Source organism: Trichosurus vulpecula, chromosome 6 (assembly GCF_011100635.1).
Source record: "Trichosurus vulpecula isolate mTriVul1 chromosome 6, mTriVul1.pri, whole genome shotgun sequence".
NCBI classification, from domain to species: domain Eukaryota; kingdom Metazoa; phylum Chordata; class Mammalia; order Diprotodontia; family Phalangeridae; genus Trichosurus; species Trichosurus vulpecula.
This window is the reverse complement of record NC_050578.1, coordinates 8,583,545-8,606,351: the sequence shown is the minus strand read 5'-3', so window position 1 is coordinate 8,606,351 and position 22,807 is coordinate 8,583,545. Positions and strand designations below refer to the sequence as shown.

Below are 22,807 nucleotides of genomic sequence, written 5' to 3'. Positions count from 1 at the left end.
ACATACTTTGAAATGAAGTTGGTATAAAAACAAAAGATATCAATAAGATTACTTCTAAAACTTCACTAGCAACTCTGGAGAGAGTTATTTCTGTTACATACTCGGCTTGAAAGGGTTTAAAAAAGAGTGAGAGGAGCAGAGGCAATGGATTTAGACAGCTTTTTCTATGAGTTTGGCTGTGAATTACTCAAACAGCATCTTTTACTAATAAGCATTATTTGCCAGGCAGTAAGCTGGCAAATATGCTGTATCTTAGGGATTCAACGAAAAACCAAAAACTGTCCCGTCCTCAAGGAGCTTGCAACTAATGGGGTGGGGGGGAGATTGGGAGAGACAAGATGCAAATAAATATGTGCAAGACATACCCTAAGATAACCTTGAGGGGAAGGCATTAGCAGCTGAGGGACTGTGAAAGCCCTCCTACAAAAGGCAATGTTTGAGCTGGAGTCCTTGAGGAAGCCAGGGATTCTAAGACACAGAGATGAGGAGGGAGGGCATTCCAGGCACTAGGTTCAGCCAACGAAAAAGGCACAGACTAGGGGAGATGGCGTGCTGTGTGTGGACAGGAAGCTGTGTAGCAGAGTGCATGAGGAGAGAAATGTGTAAGACTTCTTCATCTCTTAGAACCCCTACCTATCCTTCAAAACACGGCTCAAGAGTTTCCCAACTTCTGATGACCCAGTTACTGCTCTTAATTATTCTGTATTTATTTATTTACAATGCAGCAAGTGGGGCTTGCTGCCTCCACTATTGCCTCCACCGGTTGAATCCAATGCAATCCCGTCCCCTTAGCGGAAAATATTTCTTGTTGTTTGTTCTTCATTCTCGAAGAGGTCCATAACTTCAGGAAGGTGAAGCCTGGACTTGAAAGTGAATTGGATTTAAGTGGTACAAAGTCATCAGCCTCATTATCTGCACGGTGTCTTGTCTCATAGCAGGCGCTTAATATATGCTTGTCGCCTCCACTGTGGATCCCACTCCTCTCCCCAGGAGCAAGTCAGCCCTGTGAGGTCAGGACACGCTCTGCTTTTTTTTGTACTCGGTATCCTCGGGGGTCTAGGCTGGGCTCTGAGGTCAGTAGGAGCAAAACTGGAAGTTAGAATTGAAGATTGCAGAGTGCAGCAACTGAAGAGCGCAGAGAGAACGACCAGCAGATGGCATGAAAGAATCACAAAGCGTCCGCGGCGCTTCCCCTGGAAGGGCATTTCCCCGCCTCCGGAGAGCCGGCAGCCTGCGGTCTCGAGAGCCGCACGCGAGGCTGCCGAGTCCCGTAGCGAGCTCTCTTCCCTCGGAAGGGAGAGACCTTTGCTGACCGCGAGCTCCCGGGGGGAGGTAAAGGCTCCTTTTAATTTTTTGCTTTTCGATCATATTCGGCTCGGGTAGGCAGTCCACGCCCTCTCCCTTCCTGCAGGAGGCGCCCCCTGCCCACGTGAGCTGAGCCGGATGAGAGAGATGTCCAGCAAGGTAAGCCTGGACACTTTACCCTCTCACCGCCCTCCCCCGCCCCCCCCCCTCCTGGGGCGGCCAGGAGCACGCCATATTCCCCTAGCACGTGATTACCCGAGGGGGAGGGGAGCCCAGGGCTGCACGCCATTGGCCAGAGGAGGGGGCGAAGCGGGGGAGTGGGGGGGGGGGGGCCCTCTGATAGGCGTGCTGGGGGCGGTGCCAAGGGAAGGGGCTGAAAGCCGACGGGCCAACCTGGTTGGCTCGGTAAAGCAGGGACCTCCCCTCCATCCTCCCCGCCCCCCACCCCTGCCAGTCCAGAAAGGATACTCGTATCTGTGTAAGGCTCAGTGTTGTATCCCCGGTTGGGCTCTGAGCTCCTCCGGGCAGGGACGGCATTTTTGCCTTTCTTTGAATCCCCAGGGCTTAGCACACTGCCTGGTTCATAGCAGGAGCATAATGAATGCTTGTAGACTGAAGCCGACTTGCATGAGCAGGGCTGTGGGTCAGCTTTGTATGGCAGCTGGAAGGAGCTTCAGCGGCCATTTTGGGGGAAACTAGAGCTCTTGGATCTGAAGGGACTTGCCTGGGATCACACAAGGTACTAACTCCAGATACAGCCCCCACCCTTAGCACTTTGCCACTGCCTGAAGTTGGCCACGATAATCACAGTTCCACACGAACTTTAAAAACAGTTGTTGTTAATCTTGCAAGTTTGGTTTTTTTGGTTTTTGTTTGTTTGTTTTAGTTGTGGACTTGGAGTCAGGAAGACCAGAGTTCAAAGTCTGACTCAGACACGAGCCTTGTGACGCTGGGCAAATCCCTTAACCTCCGTCTGCTTCAGTTTCTAAAACTATAAAATGGGATAATAACAGCACCTACCTGCCAGGATTGTTATGAGAATTGCTTTGCAAGCCTTACAAATGCTAGCTACTAGTATTAATATCTGATAAATTATTTTCATATTTAATAAATAATGCTTAACAAAATAATTTTAAATAACTATTTCTGTATAATTGTCTGCCTTTGAGAGATCATGTGTTATCTCCTTCCTCTGTCATTTAGGAGTTGGGTCACCTAGTGCTTCACCTACTCCAGCGGTTATAAAAATACTGTAAAAGTATTAATTATCAATTGCTGTTTCGCCACACCAGATTGAGCAGACAAGCATGAAGTTGGTCAGCCTGACTTGGCATTATTTTTCTGGGGAGTTCACTGTTTCGTTTTTTCCAGCCCTGAACACACTGAAGAACGGGACTGTCTTTTCTGATCACCCTTACAAACATGAATTACACCCGATTCCTCACAGCAGTGAGTGCTGCAAGAAAGCCTTCTCCAATAAGGCTGCTGAGTGAGTATGGTTTCTTTGTTACCAGATGCTTTCCAATGGTGTTTCTGACAATTGGACAAGTACATTCAAGTCTCAATTATTCAGTTTCCTTGATCATGGATTGATTATCCCAGATCTTTATTTCTCTTACTGACCACTGCTATGAACATTTTATCCAGGTCATCCACTTAGAGTTCCCACACCTTTAGAAGCTTGGTAAGGGGAAAACATAAATTAGGTCAAGACAATGAAGACTTTTACCAAGACTAGTAAAAAGATTTGGTTCAATTGACAAACACTTATGAAGCTACATATGTGAGAAACCATTCTAGGTACTGGATATATAAAAATGAAAGCCCCATGCCCTGAAAGGAATTGTGTCTACTGGGAGGAAACAAAATATCATACTGCCCTTATGATATTGGGCAAATTATTTAGTCTCTGTGAGCCTCATTTGCCTTGTCTGGAAAATGATATGTTTGAATTAGATGACTTCAGATATCCCTTCCAACTCTAGATCCATGATCCTATGTACACAGAAAGTAAAGAAATATGAATAAAAATAAATTTAAAAGTAAATAAAAAGCAATACAAAATTATTTCAAAGCAATGAGAGGGATATCAAGAAAGGGCTCATGTAAGCCGTGGTATTGGAGTTAATGAAGATTGTCAAAAGTGTGTCAACCAATAAGAGGTTTTCAGATCACAGTTATTTTATTGGTAAGCTGAAAGTGTTGGCCGTTCTTGAAGACCACCTGATAATAGCTGATGTTATTTAGCATTTGACTAATCCAGTCTCATTTGATCTTCACAACAGCCCCATGGAGTAGGGACTAGGGTTGTTAATGAGGAAAGTAAACTATTCCAGGTATAGATGAGAAAACTGAGACACAGAAATAGAAAGGGAGAAGTGACTTGCCCCTGGTCACACGGTGTTACAGGTGGATTCAAAACTCAGGTAATGCCACCATTCCATGACCAACAAATAGAGGGATCTCATTCAGCTTTGGTGGAAAGATCACTCTTTCCAATGAAATTCAGGGTCTTGTGATATATTGAAGTAAGAAAAAAGTCCTTTCATCCTTTTCTACCTTGAAGAGGGAAAGAGAAAATTTCTTAGGCTGTAACACGTTGGATACTTTCCTTGTTGAAGAGCGATAGCCTAGAATGAAGGTTTTTTTGTTCTTTCCCCCTCTCCGTGTTTCCTCTAGCTGAACTGATGCAGAAATCACCACCATCACTCATTTCCTTGGCTGGAGGAGCTCCAAATCCTAACACTTTCCCCTTTAAGAATGCAAAGATCACCGCAGAAGATGGAACTACCATTGAATTTGGGGAAGATTTAATGAAGAGAGCTCTTCAGTATTCTGCCACAGCAGGGTAGCTATCAAAAAGATGACATGGTAACTTTGTGCCCTGATTTTCAATAGTATCAGCAATGCAAAAAGTGCTGCACTTAGCAGAGTTAATTAGGGTATTTTCTAACAGAGCTTCGGTCTAAGATTGGAGAGTTGGAGAAATAGAAACAGAGGGGAAAATATTGGCAATGGGGGAATTACTGGAAAATAGTAATCGATAGGTTCTCATAGCGTGAATGAGTTTCAGTGTGAACCAGAAAAGGGAGGATCACACCAGTGAGTTCTGAGGGCCACTAAATTACCGAAACATCACTCATTCACAATAGGCAGAATGGGCCTGCTTGGGGATCAGGGGTTTAAGTGCCTACTGTGTGCTACATGCTAGGACTCCAAATACATGACCTCGAGGAGGAGTGGGAGGAGAGGGAATTAATAATAACAATAATAATAATAATATTTGTATAGCACCTACTGTGTGCCAGATACCATGCTAAGTGCTTTACAATCTTTATCTCATTTGATTCTCACAACAACCCTGCGAGGTAAGTGCTGTTATTGTCCTCATTTTATAGATAAGGAGAGTGATTCGATTCGGATAGCTAAAGTGACTTGCCTGGTATCACACAGCTAGTGTCTGAGACTGGATTTGAACTCAGGTCTCATTTATATGCAAATAAATAAATAGATAGATAATTCGAAGTAAATATAAACTACAAAGTATGTATCTACACACACACACGCACACACGTAAGAATAGGGATTACTAATGAAGCTCGGCACCTCCTTTGTAACTTATAATCTTAAGAGAGTTGCCTAAGTTGTACTAAGAGGTTAAGTGACTGTCCCAGGATCACACAGCCAGTATGTGTCAGAGGCCTATATAGTATTTATGTATATAAAGCCACCTACATGCACAGATGTATATGTGTGGAGAGAGAGAGAGAGAGAGAGACAGAGAGACATACATGTTAAGCTTACACACACGAAGACAAGTCAACAAGCATTTATTAAGTGCTTGCTATGTGCTAGGCACTATGCTATGTGTTGAGATTATAAAGAAATTTTTTAAAAATCCCTGCTCTCCTGGAGCTCACAGTCTAATTGTCTCATTCATTCATTCATCTAACAAATACTTATTGAATACCTAGTATGTGTAAGGCACTGCCAAGTATTGGGGGTCATGCAAAGATGAATAAGATCATCTTTGTCCCTTATTTTTTCATTGAAACCTTTCTAATTCTAAATTTGCCAATCAAAATGTTTGCTCACAGTTAGACTTCTCTATTACATTTGTGGTCACTGCTCATTAAAAATAACATTTACTAAGTACAAATGGAATTGTTACTGCAAAATCAGTGTATTTTCTATTTTTAAGATCTCATTTCTATATAGCTCACTTTGAAGTTTCTTATAGTAGAAAGACCATCTGTGTGATTTATGCTGCCATGTAGTCACTGAAAAAGCCAAGGACATTCAAAGCTTTGATAAAATCCTACAGGATGGCACTTAAAGTCATCCTATCTCTTTGATAATCACTAAAATAGACACCCCTTTAGGCACTAGACTTGTAGGTAGTGGATATTGGTATTTAAGAGAGTTACAAGAATGATCCTAAATCTAGTAAACACAGCCTATTGAAAGGTTAGTGGAGTCCCAGCTTTTCAGCCTAAGAAACACAAAGTGTTGCACTGTTGATAGAAAACCAACCTAGCAGTCTTGAAAACATGGGTTCAAGTTATGCCTGTGACACATATTAGCTGTGGAACACTGAGCAGGTCTCAAGCAACCTCTCAATGCCCCAGGGCAATTCTTTAAGGCTTTAAAGCCTTAACTTAAGTTACTGGGTTGTTATTAATCTACAAAGTTCCCCATACCGTAAAGATCCCTGATCTGGACAAAAAAAAAAGCTCAACAATCTAGGAGAGGAGATTATAGTCTACATATAAACAACAAAAGTTGTTTTATTTTGCTTTTTTAATCATAAAGAAGGATATTACATATAGACATTGACTCAGGAGAATAGGAGTATTTTAAGCTTCATTAGCAAATAATGAAGTATTGCATAGTGAAATACAAGAATAAGTTTCCTGCTTCCAACAGTTGTTGCCTGTGTAGTAGTTGGGCACTGTTAACGTAACTTTCGTTGGCCTTAGATTCTTCACGTGTAAAAGGATAATTCAATTAGAATGATCCCTGAAATCCTTTTGCCTCAAGACCTGTGATCCTCAGAATGTTGTGTGGGGAGGGTGACCTGTTAAGATTACATCAGACCATCATTTGATAAGATTGTGTACAGAACAAGTCAGAGTAGCTCCATCCAGTGTCTCCAAAAGCTACACATGAATGATTCTCAATAAGGAGCTGGAAGCAACAAACAAGTGGGGTAGATCTAGTGTTTTCAATGAGAGAAGGAAGCTATCTTCTTCAATATAAGCTTGAAATTATCAAAAATAACTTTGACAGCACTCTCACAATCACTGCATTCTTGTGCCTGTGTACCTTAAGGAAAGCAAATCAAAGATCGTTTCTATGATTTGTTCTTTTACTCACTTATTCTTTAGGATTAGGTTATTTGGTTTCCAATTAATTTTTAATCTATATTTCCACTGCCTTTGTTCAATGTAATTTTATTGCATTATGATCCAAAAAGAATACATTTACTATTTCTGCCGTTTTACGTTTGATTTTGAGATTTTTATGCCCTGTTACATGGTCAGTTTTTGTGTAGGTGCCATGTGCTGAGAAAAAGGCATATTCCTTTCTGTTCCCATTCAGTTTTCTCCAAAGGTCTATCATATCTAACTTTTCTAATATTCTATTTACCTCCTTAGTTTCTTGTTTATTTTTTGGTTGGATTTATCGAGCTCTGAGAAGGGACAGTTGAAGTTCCCACTGGTATAGTTTTGCTGTCTATTTCTTTCTGTAACTCACTTAACTTCTCCTCTCAGAATTTAGATGCTGTACCACTTGGTGCATATATGTTTGGCATTGATATTGTTTCATTCTCTGTGGTACCTTTTAGAAGGATGTAGTTTCCTTCCTTATCTCTTTTAATTAGGTCTGTTTTTGCTTTTACTTTGTCTGAGATCTGGATTGCTACTCTTGCTTTTTTTTTTTTTTATTTCAGCTGAACCATAATAGATTCTTCTCTGGCCCCTTACCTTTACTCTGTGTGTGTCTCTCTGCTTCAAATGTGTTTCTTGTAAACAAAGTACTGCTGGATTCTGGTCTTTTGATCCATTCTGCTATCCACTTCTTTTTTATGAGAGAGTTCATCCCATTCACACTCCCAGTTATGATTACCGCGCATTTCCCTCCTTCCTATTCTTCCTCCTGTTTGTCCTCTCTCTCCTTTCACCCTTTCCCTCCTCACTAGTGTTTTGCTCCTGCCTACTACCTCTCCTGATCTTCCCTCCCTTCTGTCAGTCCCCACCCCCACTTATTTGATCTCCTCCCCTCCTATTTCCCTGTCAGGTAAGTTAGATTTCTATATTCAACTGATTATGTGTATTATTCCCTCTTTAAGCCAATACTGATGAGAGTATGGTTCAAGTGATGCTCATTATCCACCCTCCCATTTTCCTCTCCATTGTAATATGTTTTTAGTACCTCTTCATGTGAAATAATTTTCCACCTTCTACCTCTCCCTTCCTTCTGTACCCATTGTACTCCTCTTTTTTATCCCTTAAGTTTTTTTATGTCATTCCATCAAGTTCACCTTTTACCCTCTGTCTATGTATATTCCTTCTAACTGTACTATCAATGGTACAATTTTTTGCAGTGCCAAAGAATTGGAAATTGAGGGGATGCCCATTAATTGGGAAATGGCTAAACAAGTCGTGGTACATTAATGTAATGGAATACTATTCCATAAGAAATGATGAGCAGGCAGACTTCAGAAAAACCTGGAAAGACTTACATGAACTGATGCTGAGTGAAGTGAGCAGAACCAGAACATTGTACACAATAACAGCAACATTGTGCAGTGAACAACTTTGATAGATTTAACTCTTCTCAGCAATACAAAGATCTAAGACAGTTCCAAAAGACCCATGATGGAAAATGTTATCCACATCCAAAGAAAGAACTATGCAGTCTGAATGCAGATCGAAGCATACTATTTTTTTCCTTTTTTTCTTTTTTTGGTTTCTTCTTTCTTGTGGTTTTCCCCTTTGGTTCTAATTCTTCCTTACAACATGACTAATGTGGAAATATGTTTACTATGATTGTATATGTATATCCTATATCAGATTGCATGCCATCTTGGGGATGGGGGAACAGAGGGAGGAGGAAAAAATTGAGAACTCAAAAATCTTACAGAAATGAATGTCAAAAACTAAAAACAAACAAATAAAATTTTTAAAAAATTTAATTCTAAAATATTTTGACACGTAACTGGGGAAAAATAAAATACTATTTAAAAAAAATAAGTAAATCTATGATCCTGTGTCTCCAGTGGCAAAATATGCTGTTAAATTCCTCCAGTGTAATATAAATTCCTTGAAATTAGGTCAGGAACTCTTCCGTTTTTATCTTTGACTACACTGTGCCCTACTCATCATTTTAGATGATTAACAATTAATATTGTCTGTTGAAAACATTTTTCACTGCACATGGCCAAAGGCAATTTCAAGGTAACCCATATAAGCCTGCCTCTGAATAATATAAAATGAATTGTGTACTGATAAAAAACAAATATTGAAATTTAATTTGTGTTTTAGGATTCCAGAGTTGTTGTCCTGGCTGAAAAAGTTCCAGACCAGTGTCCACAAGCCCCCCACTGTCAAGTTCAATCCTGACCAAGGACAAATGGATATATGCGTTACTACTGGGAGCCAAGAAGGCCTTTGTAAAGTAAGACTGAAAGGAATATGTCCCCTATAGGTAGAATTGAACATATTTATAAACACATGCACCTCCTGGTTACCCATAAATGAATCATCTGGACTCTGTATTCTGGTTGGTGCCACTTTAGTAAACATTTGGGCTGAAGACTAGAGAATGACGCAGATGAGGGGTATGTATGTTGCTGACTGCCTACACAAGCCAGATAGAAATAACTTTTGGATTTATTCTTTATACTTTTGCTTCCTCCTATCAATGCAAATAATACAGAATTTATTCAAATATTATCATTACTGAATAAATAATACTTCAGTATATCCTCCATGATCTTCTACCTACTTTACTAAAGCACTTCCTAGTCTAGTTCAGGGATTCTTGACCTGGGAGTCAATGAATTTACTTTAAAAATATGATGATAATTATATTTCAATATAATTGGTTTCCTTTATAATCCTATGCGTTTTATTTTATGCACTTAAAAATGTTCATCCGAGGAATAGTTCATAGACTGCTAGTTTGCCAAAAGGATCTATGACACAAAAAGAACCCCTGCTGTAGACGCTTTAACAACTTCTAGTTGTTAGTGCCACATTTCCTGTCTGTCCTTCAGCTACTTCTTCATTTTTTCTTATGACTCCTCCTTTTCTTTTTCGAGTGATACTTGGTTTATCTCTATGGTGCTCCATAAAAGCACTGTAGTTTTCCAAATACCAAATACCAAGCCAAGTCCACTTTTCTCCTAGGTCTACTTCATGATCCATCTTATACTCAGGCTTGTTGGAGATAGTTATACTGTAAACTAATCCAAGGGCTGTTCATCCAACTGCTTGTCATGAAATGTGCATTCTTCTTTAACTTAGTTCTTACTTCCTAGATCGATTTCTTTTGAGTAGTTGTTGTGGATCTCAAAGAGGAGCCCCATAGTATTAAGGGGCTTAATGTAGGCAGCGTAATGTTATCCACAAACTGGAGTATTTGCAAAACTCATTATTAGTTGGGAATCCCTCTCATAATATGCAAAGGGCATTCTTCATAGCATTGATGAATACTTTGAATTCTGTATTTCTCTACTTTATGATGACTTGCTTGATTTTTATAGTCAAAAGATCATTAATCAAAGATATAGTTTTTGTTGTTCTGTCAAAGAATCTTAAATGATCTTAACAAATTGCATAGGAGACACACCTAATTGGAGAACAATTTTTAAGGTACATTTTGTTCTGAGTCACCTTTTTAAAACTCCATAAACAACAGGAACAGTGAAGTCTTATGTTCTGACCCTCTTCTTGAATAAATTGTTCATGATTTACAAATGTGAGCCTTCTCAGTTAACAGGAAATGTCTCTACTCTCAGTTTTTAATCTGAAACCATATTTTCCAACATAGTTTTTCACCATACTCCAACATGCTTACCTTTATAATAAAGTATCTGAGTATTTATGTATATGTTGGCATATAGAAGGATCTAATTTGGAAGATCTAATCAACCTTTTTGTAAAATTTTTCAATTTCTTTATTACTTACAATAGATCTTGCCTTAGATTGCAATTATCTTATGGCTTAGACTTGTCATGAGCATTTACAGAAGAGATGACCAATACTGGATGACAAAAAGATAACCAGTACTTGAGTGAAATTTCCTGTTTTCTTTGGATACACGATGGCACACCACCATGTCTTTTATTTGCATTGCATTTTTTTTTGCATTTTATTCGCATTTGTTTGCAGGAGAATATCATTCCATTTGACTGCATCTTTATATTTTCTGATTTTATGCATAACAATATCAGTGTTGAGGCAAGTCAGTTCCCTTATCAATTCTGTGGTCACTGGATAATAATCTCACTTTTTAAATATCACTGGTTAAATGAATGGTTATAATTAGTCTAAAACTCATGTAATTTTTGTCACCTCTGCCCCCTTTTCTATCACTCTGCTGCCATCACTACCTACGTGGACACTCCCTTAGGGCTATTTTTATGTTTATCTGTTTCATTCCTTAGTGTTCAACCTACTCTTGTTGACCTTCTTCACACTTAGGTAAGCTGTTTCCGGCACAGCAAACTCAATTGGTCACAGTGACCATGTTTGAAGCCTTTCCAATTTGGTAGAATCTTCCAGACCTTATGCTTAATTGGTATAGCCCCTAAGAACCCATTGTTACTTCCACAACATGGGAAAGCATTGAAAAAGGATTTTTGCAGTGTGGCTCACATAAGGGCCCAAATCCTTCTGACTGAAGCATGCAGCCTATGGATGGTGTAAGATTAATCATGGCTCTCCTTATACCCAGACAAGGACCTCTCAGAATAAAATCATTTCTAAGTGAAACACCAAGTAGATGGTAAACTATATCTTAACTGGCAGGAAACTGATTAGTCAACATGTACTATAAAGAAAAATGAAAAAGAAACATATAAAAATGAAGGTTCATATTTGCCTCATATTGTTAATACAATGCTATATATTCTAAGAGTGGATTGAAATCTGTGATCTCATGATCCTATTTCATTCCATTTTCTATTGTTAAAGTATGCCAATGGATTTTTTAAATGGCTGCAGGGATTTTAACTTTCCCTGAGCTCACTTTTCTGATATTTCTTATACTTCACATTCGTTTGCTTGGTGACCAGTTAGGTGATTCAATGACTAGTCTTTGGAAACAATTATCTGAAAAGCCCCATGAAGACTCATTGGAGCACATTCTTATTTCTATCTACCCCATGAAACATCTGAAAAGAAGTGGAATCTCCATTTCTGAAGAGTTATAAGACCATGACAAGGTTTTAGCTAATTAGCAGGAATATACTATCGTAGCACAGCATAGAGGGGATTATTACTCAAATCTACCTCTCTGTCTTTACTTTTGTCTTTTGTTTTTTTGTACTTTTTGTTCCTCAGCTGATATTTTTTTTTCCTATAAGCCAGCAGCCCTTAATTAAAAAAAAAATGATTCACTCTCCTTAGTATAGAATTTGATTACTCCCTATGGAAGTAAATTGTTTCTTGTATTATAAATTGGCTTAAAATTCAGAAGACACATAGTTATAAGCTAAGTGATGCCTGTTTTATTAGGTATTTGAGATGCTCATTAATCCTGGAGATAATATCCTCTTGGAAACACCTGCTTACCCAGGGACTCTGGCAGCTGTGAGTATATGTGCACTTCCTTCTTCTATAAGTATATAAAATCCAGTTTCCTGTTTGTCCTTGGAACTACATCTTCAATATAGAAGCAGTGTGGAAACAGGAAGAGTGTACTGAATTAGAAATCACATGGCCTAACTTCTAGTTGTTGCTTCACCAGTTCTCAGCTGTTTGACTTTGGACAAGCCAAGTAACCTATCTAAATCTTAGCTTCTTCATTTCTGAATTGGGAATAACAATACCTGCCCTGTATACTCATGGGTTATGAGGCTTAGATGTGACAAAGCAAGCAAAAGCACTTTACAAATTGTGATAGATTTTTAAGGTATGATTATTTTATGGGACTTTTCCTCTGAGTACTACAACAACAAAATTTGATACCTTTTACCCAGAATCAGTCAGCCTAAGTATCAAAATTTAAAAAAAAATAAATGTTTTTGAGTACCTACTTTTAACATTTATATTTAACAACATGAGAAATTGAAAAAGTAGCTTCTGAAAAAAAGATATTACAGGCTCACACAATTATAAGGAAACCATTTATTCAAAGCTATAAAGTGCTATGTAAATGTGATTGATAACATTAAAAGTTAGTAATTTACTATATTAGGATGGACTTAATAGGACTACCTAACCATGATAGGTCTGGTCTATGGCCCTAAGATTCCTGCCTTTACAAAGAAAATATGAATGGTTGTCCTTTAATGTATAATTTTATATTAGTCTACTAAGAGGAACATTTACTTTTCTTTTTTAGAATATATCTGGGAAGGTAACTTGATCGATGTATCTCTTAGAATCCAAATCATTTCCCCTGATTTCCTTTCATTTATTGGATACCATAAGACATCTATAAAACTATGTTCATCCTGGCACATAGCTAATTAGTCAGTAAAACAACATGGCCGGGTAGAAAGAGCACTGGACTTGATGTTAGAAGTCCAGGGTTTGAGCCCTTCCTCTACACTTACTCACCATGTGGCTGTGCACAAGTTACTGAATTTCTTTGTATCTCAGAGAAATGGAGAATGGGGGAAAGAGGGGTACTTCTTCTACTGGCCTCATAGAAGTAATAAAGTTCTTTATAAGCTATAAAGTGACCTATAAATGTGAGCCATTAGTATGAGCATACAGAGCATTTTGCACAGTCAATTGTGCTTTATAATTGGCCCAAAACAATCCTACTGTGTCCAAAACACTTTACTAGAAAGGGGATGCAAGAGACAGAAGAGACATAGACTTAGCCCTCCAGCCTCTTACCATCATAGGATTCCAGATTTTGAGCTGCGAGACAAAGATCATGTCCAATCCCCTCATTTCATAGATGAAGTAACTGGGGCCCTGAGACAATGAGTGACTTGCCCAAGGCCCAATTACAGGAGCATGAACACCCTAGGCAATGAACAGCAAAGGCTTCATAACACCACACTGGGGTACTGAGGCCATTTGTATTTTTAAACAGTGAATTGGTTATCTGAATCTTGGGTTTCCTTTGTTCATGTCTTCTCAACAGCTGAGGCCATTGGGCTGCAACATTATCAGTGTGTGCAGTGATCAGTATGGGATTATTCCAGAGTCTCTCCAAGCAGCACTTTCCAAGTGGAGACCAGAGGATGCACAAACACCCGAAAGACAGACCCCGAAATTCCTTTACACGGTTCCGAATGGCAGCAACCCTACAGGAACATCATTAACATACGAACGCAAAAAGAAAATATATGAGGTATTCTAAGAGACTCTCACCACTTGAGACCCTATTCCTATTCCTGTTCACTGTTAGTTTCTAGGGGCAACATGGCACGGCAAATAGTAGGCTGGCTTTGTAATCAGGAAGACCTGGGTTCACTTCTTGCCTCTGACTCATACTAGCTGTGTAACCACGGGCAAGTCCGTGCCTCAGGCAATCCCCTAAGACTATAAGTTATAGTTGAGTTAAGCATCTGCATTTCGAGGAGGGAGTTTACACACTTGGATTGAAATCTTAGGTCTGGACAGTTTGAGAAAAATGTTAGCTACTTCCTTGCTCTAGAAATACAACTTCTTACCTCATGACTAATGGACGTAATGGAAAGAAAGGGAATAAAGAAGGAGTAGGAAATGTCATTTTTCAGATAAGATGAAAAGTTCTGAGTAAGACGACATTTCTAAATCTGTGAGAAGACATGAATACCTATCACCTGGTGAGTGTATGAATGCAAAGGCAGCCGGGGGATAAATCTCATCAAGAAGAAATCCCCCATCTGCTGTCTTATTGCTAAGACCATAAACTAGCTATAACCAAAGCAACAAATAATTAGTTTAAACATAGTACATCTCTACAGTTGAATATTTATGATGTTTGTTCCCCCTCTTTCTATTTTCTGTGGATGATTTTTATCTACAGGGATATGCCTGTCTATGTCTGAGGTACATACTTATGAGGTCATTCATTATTAATTACCTCTAAGTTTGCTTTGTAATATGTTGTTGTATGTTTTTAACCTTCCTCCTCTCCTAACTACTATGTGACTTTCATGTCATTAAGAATTATCTCTATTAAAAAACAAGGATGATACATACTTTAGTGTTTTTTTCCTATTTGATACAACAGAAAAAGAGGATTATAAATGAAACTGCAAATCTCTACTGCTTTCAGCTTGCTTTTCTTTTTTAGTATATAAGTTTAGCCTATAGCTTTGCAGGTGTTAGTCTGGAGCATCCATCAGTTCTCCCTGGTTTCTCACGGCACATTTTTTAAAGAGGGAGGAAATGAAAAGTAAAAACATAAGTAAATTAAATTAAAATAGGTTGTGAGCTCCATGACAGCAGGGAATTATTTTACCTTTCTTTGTATCCCCAGTACTTAGCACAGTGCCTGGCACATAGCAGGCTTATTGGCTGACTGACTGTTGGACTGGAATGGAATCTTCAGCTCTCTAGGTTTAAGAGATATTTTAAAAGAGGGTACCTTTTTACTCATGTTATTTTTTCTGTTTGAAAAAGAATCTTAATAGGAGTTTTTCATACTTTATAGGACAGATACAGATGTAAGAAATTGATTTGCCAATTGACTTTAACTTCCAAGTAGCTCCTAAGAAATAATTATATTGCTTTAACATTTTTAGCTGGCAAGAAAATATGATTTTCTCATCATAGAAGATGATCCATACTATTTTCTCCAATTCAACAAGGTAGGTTATCATGTATACTTATTTTATAGTCATAACTACTTCTGTATCTTAAATTCTTTATTTGTTGTCAGCCATCTGATTCCTAAATGTAGTGGTGTGGTGGAAAGAACACTGGTCTGAGTCAGGAAATCTAAGTTCTATTACCAGCCAGCTCTGCCACTTGTTGGCATTGTGACCTTGGTCAAATAACGTAATCCCTTGGAATGCTAGTTTTGTCATCTGTTAAAAAAATATGTCAGTGATAAAACCTGCCTTGCCTGTGCAATGAACAATTAATATGAAAATCACATAAGCTATTATGCTTTGAAAACTGCCATGATGGCAAGATAGCAAAATGAATGGTTATGACTAATCCCAGCTCCCTTTCATCAACAACTGAACCAAATAAAATGCAAGAACAACCTAAAATAGAGGAGAAAGGAAAGAAATCTTAAGGGGGTGAGGAGTTATCTCACAGAAAAGTGAATGATTGAAGAATTGAGTTAGAAAAAAATATTTCCAGTACAGTGAAGAAATTTTATGAGATAAACATGGGACTCAACCATTTGGAACATTCTGAGGAAAATTTTGAACCAAAATATAGATTACATAATAATAAAATTGTGTAGCTAGAAGACAAAACTGCAGAGTAGACAGAACAAATGAAATCAAAATAGCAGAAAAAAAAGATTTGAGATCTCTATAAATTAAGACAATACAGTTGAGGAATAGAACTCATTGAGACAATATGAGACTTCTTGGTCTTCCAAAAATGTCTGAAGAAATAAATAGCCTAAGTAGATAATTTCAGGAAACCAAAGAAAAAATTTCCTGATAGTGTTGAAAATAAGGCAAAATGAGATTAGTAGAATCAATAGAATGTTAGAATGCTAGAAAAGAACTCCATATTTAGATCCCTTGGAAATGTAGTTGTCAGTCATCACTTCTTCAGGATTCCAAGCAGTCAGGAAGAAACAAATCATATGACAGAAAATACTGATTCAAATTGCACATGATTTCTAATTGACGATTAAAAAAATTAATTTTAAGAACATTTTAAAAAAACAAGAAAAATTAGTCTATATCTCCAAAATGCCTAATACAAAAGGAGAGAATTTTTTTTTCTTGTGAGATGAGTGGATTTTTAATATGATTGAAAATTTTCGGCTCTCCTTGGAGAAGAATTCAGTATTAGAGTCCTTTAGATGCAAACCTTAAGATGTTAATGGGACTTTAAAGCAGTGATGTGGAACTCAAATAGAAAAGGGGAACCAATAAGCCATAGGTAAGGATCTTTGTGGGCCCCATATTGTTTTAGAAAAACACACGTGCTTGTGTATTTCTTTTTATTAGTGTGTTTATTAATGTGTTTGTAAAAAACACATTAAAATCAAATAGAAGAGGGCAGAGCCAAGATGGCGGCTGGAAGGCAGGGACTTGCTTAAACTCTCCCCCACATCCCTCCAAACACCTGTAAAAAATGGCTCTGAATGAATTCTAGAGCTGCAGAACCCACAAAATAGCAGAGGGAAGCAGGTATCCAGCCCAGGACAGCCTGGATGGTCGTCAGGAAGGGTCTATCGCACGGTGCTGGGAGCAGAGCACAGCCCAGCGTGGGACGTGCCATGACAGACCAAACCTGGAGTTGGCCTAGAACAGGCTTTAGGGCCATTAATCATTGAGCTGTGGCAGTTACCAGACTTCTCAACCCACAAACACCAAAGACCATGGAGCAGGTTAGTGGGAAAACTGCTAAACTGGGTTAGAAAGCAGTCTAGCCCCAGCCCCCAGGGTGGCAGAGGTGGTGCACAGTGGTGACAGCAGCAGGAGGAAGCTCCTGTGGCTGCTTCCAGAGCTCCAGCATCAGCTGTTTCCAGAGTCCCTGGCTCATGGGGTGGGAAGAATCAAGCAGCAGACCAGAGTGGGAGTGCAGGACTTGCTTTGCCCTGCTTGGATCTGGGTCGCAATCTTGGTTGGCAGTTCTTGGGGGAGGAGGAGTGCTGCTGTGGCAGAGCTTGTGGTGACAGTGCAGTAGAAGAAGCTGTGAAAATAGCAGCACAGCCCCAAAACCTTGACACAAAGCACTCTCTAATCTACAAGCAGTCATACCCTGGGAAAAAGCTCAAAGGTCAAGTAATTGGCTAGGAATATGGCCAGGCAGCAAAAAAGGGTGTAGACTCAGATTCATACTCTAGAATCTTTTTTGGTGACAAAGAAGATCAAAACATACAGCCAGAAGAAGTCAACAAAATCAAAGAGGCTACATCAAAAGCCTCCAAGAAAAATATGAATTGGTCTCAGGCCATGGAAGAGCTCAAAAAGGATTTGGAAAAGCAAGTAAAGAAGTAGAGGAAAAAACAGGAAGATAAATGAGAGAGATGCAAGAAATCCATGAAAAACAAGTCAATGATCTGCTAAAGGAGACTCAAAAAAATACTGAAGAAAATAACACCTTAAAAAATAGACTACCCCGAATGGCAAAAGAGCTCCAAAAAGCCAATGAGGAGAAGAATGCCTTGAGGCAGAATTAGCCAAATGAAAAAGGAGGTCCAAAACACCACTGAAGAAAATACCACCTTAAAAATTAGATTGGGGGGCAGCTAAGTGGAGCAGTCAGTAGAGTACCAGCCCTGGAGTTAGGAGGACCTGAGTTCAAATCCGGCCTCAGACACTTGACACATGTACTAGCTGTGTGACCTTGGGCAAGTCACTTAACCCCAATTGTCCTGCCAAAAAACAGGAAAAAAATTAGATTGGAGCAAGTGGAAGCTAGTGACTTTATGAGAAATCAAGATACCATAAAAGAGAACCAAAGGAATGAAAAAAATGGAAGACAATGTGAAATATCTCATTGGAAAAACCACTGACCTAGAAAATAGATCCAGGAGAGATAATTTAAAAATTATTGGACTATCTGAAAGCCATGATCAAAAAAAGAGCCAAGAAATTGTCAAGGAAAACTGCCCTGATATTTTAGAACCAGAGGGTAAGATAGAAATTGAAAGAATCCACTGATTGCCTCCTGAAAAAGATCCCAAAAACAGAAGTCCTAGGAATATTGTCGACAAATTCCAGAGCTCCCAGGTCAAGGAGAAAATACTGTAAACAGCCAGAAAGAAGCAATTTGAGTATTGTGGAAACACAATCAGGATACCACAAGATCTAGCAGCTTCTACATTAAGAGATTGAAGGGGTTGGAATATGAAATTCTGGAGGTCAAAGGAGGTAGGATTAAAACCAAGAATCACCTACCCAGCAAAACAGAGTAGTATAATGCTCCAAGGCAAAATATGGATTTTCAATAAAATAGAGGACTTTCAAGCTTTCTCAGTAAAAAGACCAGAGCTGAATAGAAAATCTGACTTTCAAACACAAGAATCAAGAGAAGCATGGAAAAGTAAACAAGAAAGAGAAATCATAAGGGACTTAATAAAGTTGTACTGTTTTGTTTACATTCCTCCATGGAAAGATGATGTGGGTAATTCATGAGACCTTTCTCAGTATTAGGGTAGCTGAAGGGAATAAACACACACACATACACACACACACACACACACACACACACACACACACACACACACATATAGACAGAGGGCACAGGGTGAGTTGAATATGAAGGAATGATATCTAAAAAATAAAATAAAATTAAGGGATGAGAGAGGAATATATTGAGAGAGGGAGAAAGGGAGAGATAGAATGGGGTAAATTATCTCACATAAAAGTGGCAAGAAAAAGCAGTTCTATTGGAAGGGAACAGGGAGTAGGTGAGGGGGAATAAATGAATCTTACTCTCATCAGATTTGATTTGAGGGAATAACATACACACTCAGTTGGGTATCTTACCCCACAGGAAAATAGGAAGAAGGGGATAAAAAGTGGGGATGATAGAAGGGAGGGCAGATGGGGGAGGAGGTATATCATTAAGGCAGAATTCATGATTTCAAAGAAAATCACGAATACGCCTGAATGGTCCAGAATTGCATGATATAAGGAATTCTCTAAGTAGAAGGCAGAGGAGTTAAAGCATTTATTCAAGCTCCAAAGCAGCAGACCCACAGACCAGTGTCCCCAATTTGATATCCTGGCAAGAACCTTCCAAAACCAATATGCCCATCTTACAATAGTGACCAGGAGAAAAATATTATGCCAGCAAGCCAAGCCATACTGGTGCTCCCCTCCTCCCCAATGCTAGGGCGCTCCAGTAAGATTACCCATTGGCCTCAAGCCCTTGCTTAGCACTCTCTGGTCTGCACGAGGGTCAGTCCTGCTTTCTTTAGCACCTGCCACACCTCCGTCGCCGCTCTGCTGCCACCACTTCTCCTTCTCCTGCCTCCACTACATCTCAATCTCCAAGCTATGTTCTCTCCTTTTATGTAGTCCCCAGACATCATCCCGTCAACTAGAACATTATCTGACTGACCAGAACTCAGGCACCTACCATTGGCTCCGATCTTAGCCACTCCCCCTAGGACCTTAAGAGCCACCCCCCCCAAGCCTATTCAAATGGGCAGGAAAGATCTTCTCATTTTCTGATTGCCTTTATAGGAGGTAATCAAAAGCAAACACTTTTGAAAAGGGACAGGCTCAAGGGAGAAAACTGAATAAAGGAGGACAGAATAGGATGGAGGGAAATAGAGTTACTTTTTCACAACATGAGTATTGTGGAAGTCTTTTACATAATAATACATGTGTGGCCTATGTTGAATTGCTTGCCTTCTTAGGGAGGGTGGATGGGAAGGGAAGAGGGGAGAGAATTTGGAACTCAAAGTTTTAAAATCAGATGCCCAAAAGAAAAAGTTGTTTTTGCATGCAACTGAGAAATAAGATATATAGGGAATGGAGCATAGAAATCTATCCTTCCTTACAAGAAAGTAAGGGGAAAGGAGATGGTGGGGTGGGGGGAGAATGGGGTGACAGAAGGGAGGGCTGACTGGGGAACAGGGCAATCAGAATATATGCCATCTTGGAGTGGGTGAGGAGGGTAGAAATGGGGAGAAAATTTTAACTCAAAATCTTGTGGAAATCAGTGTTGAAAACTAAAATATTAAATAATAAAATGAATTGAAAAGAAAATTTAAAAATTTTTTAAAAATCAAATAGGCACTTCTTTTTAATCTGGTTCTTGCCACACTCTTGAAGGAGTAGAAAAGTTGTCATCACTTCAATATTTTACCTTTAATATTCCACTTAATAAGGGATAGAGAGGAACCAGAGACTAGAAATTGAGTGGAAATCCCCATAAAATGGGAACAGAATGAAGAAGACAAGCTTGTGGGGCAGAGTAGAAGAGACCACTATTGTGGCTTGAATGGAGAAGCCTCTGATTGAACCCTATACCTATCTGAAGCATAAGTATGAAAGATGTGAAAAGATTTTTTCAGTGTTGTAGAAACCCATGATCTGTGTTTTGTGTGGATGTGGGAATATACATTTGTGTAGAGTCCCAAGATTCAATTGATACCAGTGAAATTATGAAATCAAATAATATAAGAAGAGGTATGAAGGGAACCAAATATAATAATTCTGTCTCTGGATTTAAACATATTGAACTGGAGAGAGGGGGGAAAAATATTTACATCAAAAATCTCTAATAAAATTCTAGAATCCTAAAGCTATTCAGAAGTGACTCATATTTAGAATATTAAGAAATACTTTCCAATAAATAAGTGATCAAAGGATATGAATCGACAATTTTTGAAAGTACAAAAACTGTTAACAATCAATGAAAAAGTAAGCAAAATTGCTGCTAATCAGAGAAATGAAGATTTAAAAAACTCATGCAAAATGGGAAAAAGAACTAAAATAATAATATAAACATTGATTACAATTATTTAAATAATTAAATCCCAGGTTAAGTACCAAGACTGATAATGGTACTATCTTCTTAAAATTAAAATATGAAAACTTCCTTTATTTTCAAAAATGGTAAATGACAAAATTTTGTGGTTTAATATGCAAGAATTTACTAGTCAGTTTTTTGACAGTATTTTGCTTTAATTTTTTAAAATATTATATTTGTTCCAGTGGGGTTCCCTTTCCTTCTTCAGTTTGTTTTGCTGAAACACAGTTTATCAAATAGAAAAAGAAAACTTCAAAGTATCATGAATTTGTAAGTTATTATTACCTTTGCTTTAAGGAGATATTTATTAAATTTAGATTTTTCACCCTCCATTCCTTTCCTTGTGTCTTATGTTATGCTACATTCTTCTTGGTATTATCAATCAAAATACTTCCATCATAGAATACATAGTCCATTCCTATTCATGGTGTACCACAATTCTGTTATTCACCATGAAATTCCACAATACCGTAATCTAAGAAAAATCAAAATGTAATGACTTAGTTGCAAAAGGCTGCATAAGAAACCTCATCAAAGAGTGTATGTGTGTGTGTGCGCGCGTGCGCACGCATGTGTGTGTATGTATGTATCTCAAGAATGAAAAATAGCATGAAAGATGAGGAAAGGATGAGATATCTGTCACATTAAGTAAAAGTGTTGTGGAAGATTTGTGGAAAGAAATGAATGGGTTACAATCAGGATGAATAAAAGCACCATCCATGCTAGTGATATCAGAGATCCATCTATGAGTAACTCAAATATTCAAAGCATATTTTTATAAGGTTTACAGAGTACCTTCCTGCCAATACCCCTGAGAGGTAAGTATGACAGACAAGGAAACTAGAACACAGAAATGTAAGATAATTTGCCCAGGGTCACACAACTAGGGCATATGATTTATCTGAGATGAACAATATTATCTCCCTGTCCTGAAATTGGTAGCACCGTTATTTATTATAGGGTTCTTATTTACCTATTAAAAATTCTTTTTTATTATTTACTTAATATTTTTAGTTTTCAGCATTGATTTCCACAAGATTTTGAATTACAAATTTTCTCCCCATTTTGACCCTCCCCCCCCAATCAAGATGGCATATACTCTGATCGCCCCATTCCCCAGTCAGCCCTCCTTTCTGTCAACCCACTAACCCCCATCCCCTTTTCCCTTACTTTCTTGTATTGCAAGATAGATTTCTATGCCCCACTGCCTGTATATCTTATTTCCCAGTTGCATGCAAAAACACCTGTTTTTTTGAACATCTGATTTTAAAACTTTGAGTTCTAAATTCTCTCTACTCTTCCCCCCCCCACCCTCCCTAAGAAGGCAAGCAATTCAACATAGGCCACACATGTATAAAACCCTTCCACAATACTCATGTTGTGAAAGACAAACTATATTTTGCTCCCTCCTATCCTGTCCCCCTTTATTCAATTTTCTCCCTTGACCCTGTCCCTTTTCAAAAGTGTTTGCTTTTGAGTACCTCCTCCCCCATCTGCCCTCCCTTCTATCATCCCCCCTTTTTATCCCCTTCCTCCTTTTTTCCAGTGGGGTAAGATACCCAGTTGAGTGTGTTGTTATTCCCTCCTCAAGTCAAACCCGATAAGAGCAAGATTCACTCATTCCCCCTCACCTACCCCCTCTTCCCTTCCAACAGAACTGCTTTTTCTTGCCACTTTTATGTGAGATAATTTACCC

The 22,807-nt window shown here is 38.7% G+C and overlaps 1 protein-coding gene across 3 annotated transcripts in view; it reads left to right on the top strand.

Moving 5' to 3' along the window:
* The first annotated feature begins 1,198 nt into the window (after positions 1-1,198).
* AADAT (aminoadipate aminotransferase) overlaps positions 1,199-22,807 on the top strand; it is a 42,824-nt gene continuing 21,215 nt past the window's right edge. The window contains exons 1-7 of one of the 3 annotated variants that reach the window (XM_036762829.1): positions 1,199-1,464; positions 2,677-2,794; positions 3,985-4,153; positions 8,853-8,985; positions 12,052-12,126; positions 13,637-13,846; positions 15,228-15,293. In XM_036762829.1, the coding sequence (XP_036618724.1) occupies positions 2,728-2,794; positions 3,985-4,153; positions 8,853-8,985; positions 12,052-12,126; positions 13,637-13,846; positions 15,228-15,293 (720 nt within the window). In that variant the 5' untranslated portion in view covers positions 1,199-1,464; positions 2,677-2,727. Of the gene's footprint in view, positions 1,465-1,757; positions 2,045-2,676; positions 2,795-3,984; positions 4,154-8,852; positions 8,986-12,051; positions 12,127-13,636; positions 13,847-15,227; positions 15,294-22,807 lie in introns of those variants that run through there. The other 2 variants (XM_036762828.1, XM_036762830.1) reach the window with 2 other exon arrangements.